This window comes from Rhagoletis pomonella, unplaced genomic scaffold, assembly GCF_013731165.1.
Source record: "Rhagoletis pomonella isolate Grant_MI unplaced genomic scaffold, Rhpom_1.0 Rhpom_scaffold_00004, whole genome shotgun sequence".
In the NCBI taxonomy this organism is placed as follows: Eukaryota; Metazoa; Arthropoda; class Insecta; order Diptera; family Tephritidae; genus Rhagoletis; species Rhagoletis pomonella.
In genome coordinates this window covers 79,081,720-79,083,661 of record NW_023458558.1, presented here as the reverse complement: position 1 = coordinate 79,083,661, position 1,942 = coordinate 79,081,720, and the positions used below count along the sequence as shown (strand labels likewise).

Sequence of the window (1,942 nt, the reverse complement as noted above, 5' to 3'; positions counted from 1 at the left end):
GTGAAAATACACTCACAGCGCTGGCAACTCGGCATAACTGCGAGTTAATACAGTTTGTTTTGCCTATTTAATAGCAGTAAATTAGATTTGGATTTCACGTTTTTAGATACTTTTGATTGGTGTTGTATTTGAATGCGATATAGTAAAAGTTTAGTTCTTACCAACCATTACTTATTTTTAAAGTTTATTATAATCGTTTTCAATCATTAATATAATTTTCTCAATTCAACAGAACGCAAGCGGGGCCGCCAAACATATACCCGTTACCAAACTTTGGAGCTGGAGAAAGAGTTTCATTTCAATCGATATCTGACAAGACGACGGCGCATCGAGATCGCACATGCGCTGTGTCTCACGGAGCGCCAGATAAAGATCTGGTTCCAGAACCGACGAATGAAGTGGAAAAAGGAGAATAAAACGAAGGGAGAACCTGGCTCCGGCGGCGAGGGTGATGAGATCACACCGCCGAACAGTCCGCAATAAGACGCTGATGAAAAAGATGCTGACGAGTCACGCTTCATCCGGTTCCAAAGAGGGACATGAAAGTATGTTAACAACGCAGTCGTCATTAAGCGAAAGGACATCCAGAAAAATTGTCCTTTTTAGATTTTTGAATGCATGCACTAGTACGAATATGACATTTTTCAGAAAGTGCTGAAGTTCACTTTTTAGCGAAACTATGAAGAACTTATCCCGTGCTGCAGTTGGGGTGTAACGTTAGTTACTTATTTTGTTGGACACATACATATGCATATGCATATGTACGTACGTCGTATATATATTAATTCTATACATTATACGTTAAAAATTATAAATTGGTCTTGATTAAAGCTTATGCAATATTAAACTAATTCTGTTTATTTTCTGCAGACTTGTATAACTTTCTTAGTTAAATCTTTAAAGGAAATATTATTATTTTATTTTATTGGGATCAGTAATAATTCGTAATTGACACGAAATCTTATTTTAATACCAGTACTAAGCAGGCAGGCGGGAAAGGTGGAAGCGTTATTGGTTGGAGCAATAGTTACATAAACTAAATAAATTAAACTGTAAATGAGTAAATAAATTAAAGTAAAGTAAAGTAACTAAATGAATAAACTCAACAAAACCAACTCATGTGACCTCAAATTTGAATAAGTTATTGAAAATAAACTAAATAATATACAAATACGTACGCAAACAATAATATATATATATAATAACATTTAAAGTAAATATTACAGTACACTAATATACCACATAGAAGCACAGAAAATACGAAATAATGAAGGAACAAAAAAAATGCAAAAACACAAACTAAATTAATTATATAAATGATGTATGTATGTAAAGCATAATAAGTTATTATTTTCTAAGAATAAGATATTTATCACTACACACACATACATAACTAAAACAACAAAAAGAAATATTAAAAGCCTAAAAATGTTAAGCCAATTCTTGAAAGCCTAGGAATTGAAGAGAAGAAATCAGAATATAGGGAAGGGCACTTCTAGGCTTTGCAAAGAGCAGTTTTCATTTTCCTTAAAATGGTGCAAACGCAGTAAATACAAATTTGAATCGCAAATAAAGTATGTATGTGACTACAGACTTATAAGCAACTCGTGCTAACAGAATGCCTACTAATTTACAACTAAATACATACATAAGTAACGTTTGTTCGAAGAACATAAATAAGAAATACTGGTTTACATAAAAATTTTATTATTGAAATTGTTTAAATATTGGATAGAGCGTTGGTCCTGAATAATTTTTCTACCTTTCAGATATTTTAGTTGGGAATACCTTCTGGGTTTAAAAATTTTGCAAAAAAATATTTGTATGAGTACCGATGAGCTTTGATTAATCGTTTTTTTTTATTAAATTTTAAATGAAGGTCAACACGATTATGTAGACTATTAATTTTAGTTCCTCGACTTGGTTATTTTATAACTATGCT

The 1,942-nt window shown here is 31.7% G+C and overlaps 1 protein-coding gene across 2 annotated transcripts in view; it reads left to right on the top strand.

Moving 5' to 3' along the window:
- The window catches only part of LOC118738097 (homeotic protein antennapedia), a gene marked incomplete in the record, with an annotated part of 245,220 nt that extends 243,895 nt beyond the window's left edge, over positions 1–1,325 (top strand). For both annotated transcript variants that reach the window (XM_036469018.1, XM_036469017.1), the window contains 1 exon segment: positions 233–1,325. In XM_036469018.1, the coding sequence (XP_036324911.1) occupies positions 233–483 (251 nt within the window).
- Between the last annotated feature and the right edge of the window lie 617 nt (positions 1,326–1,942).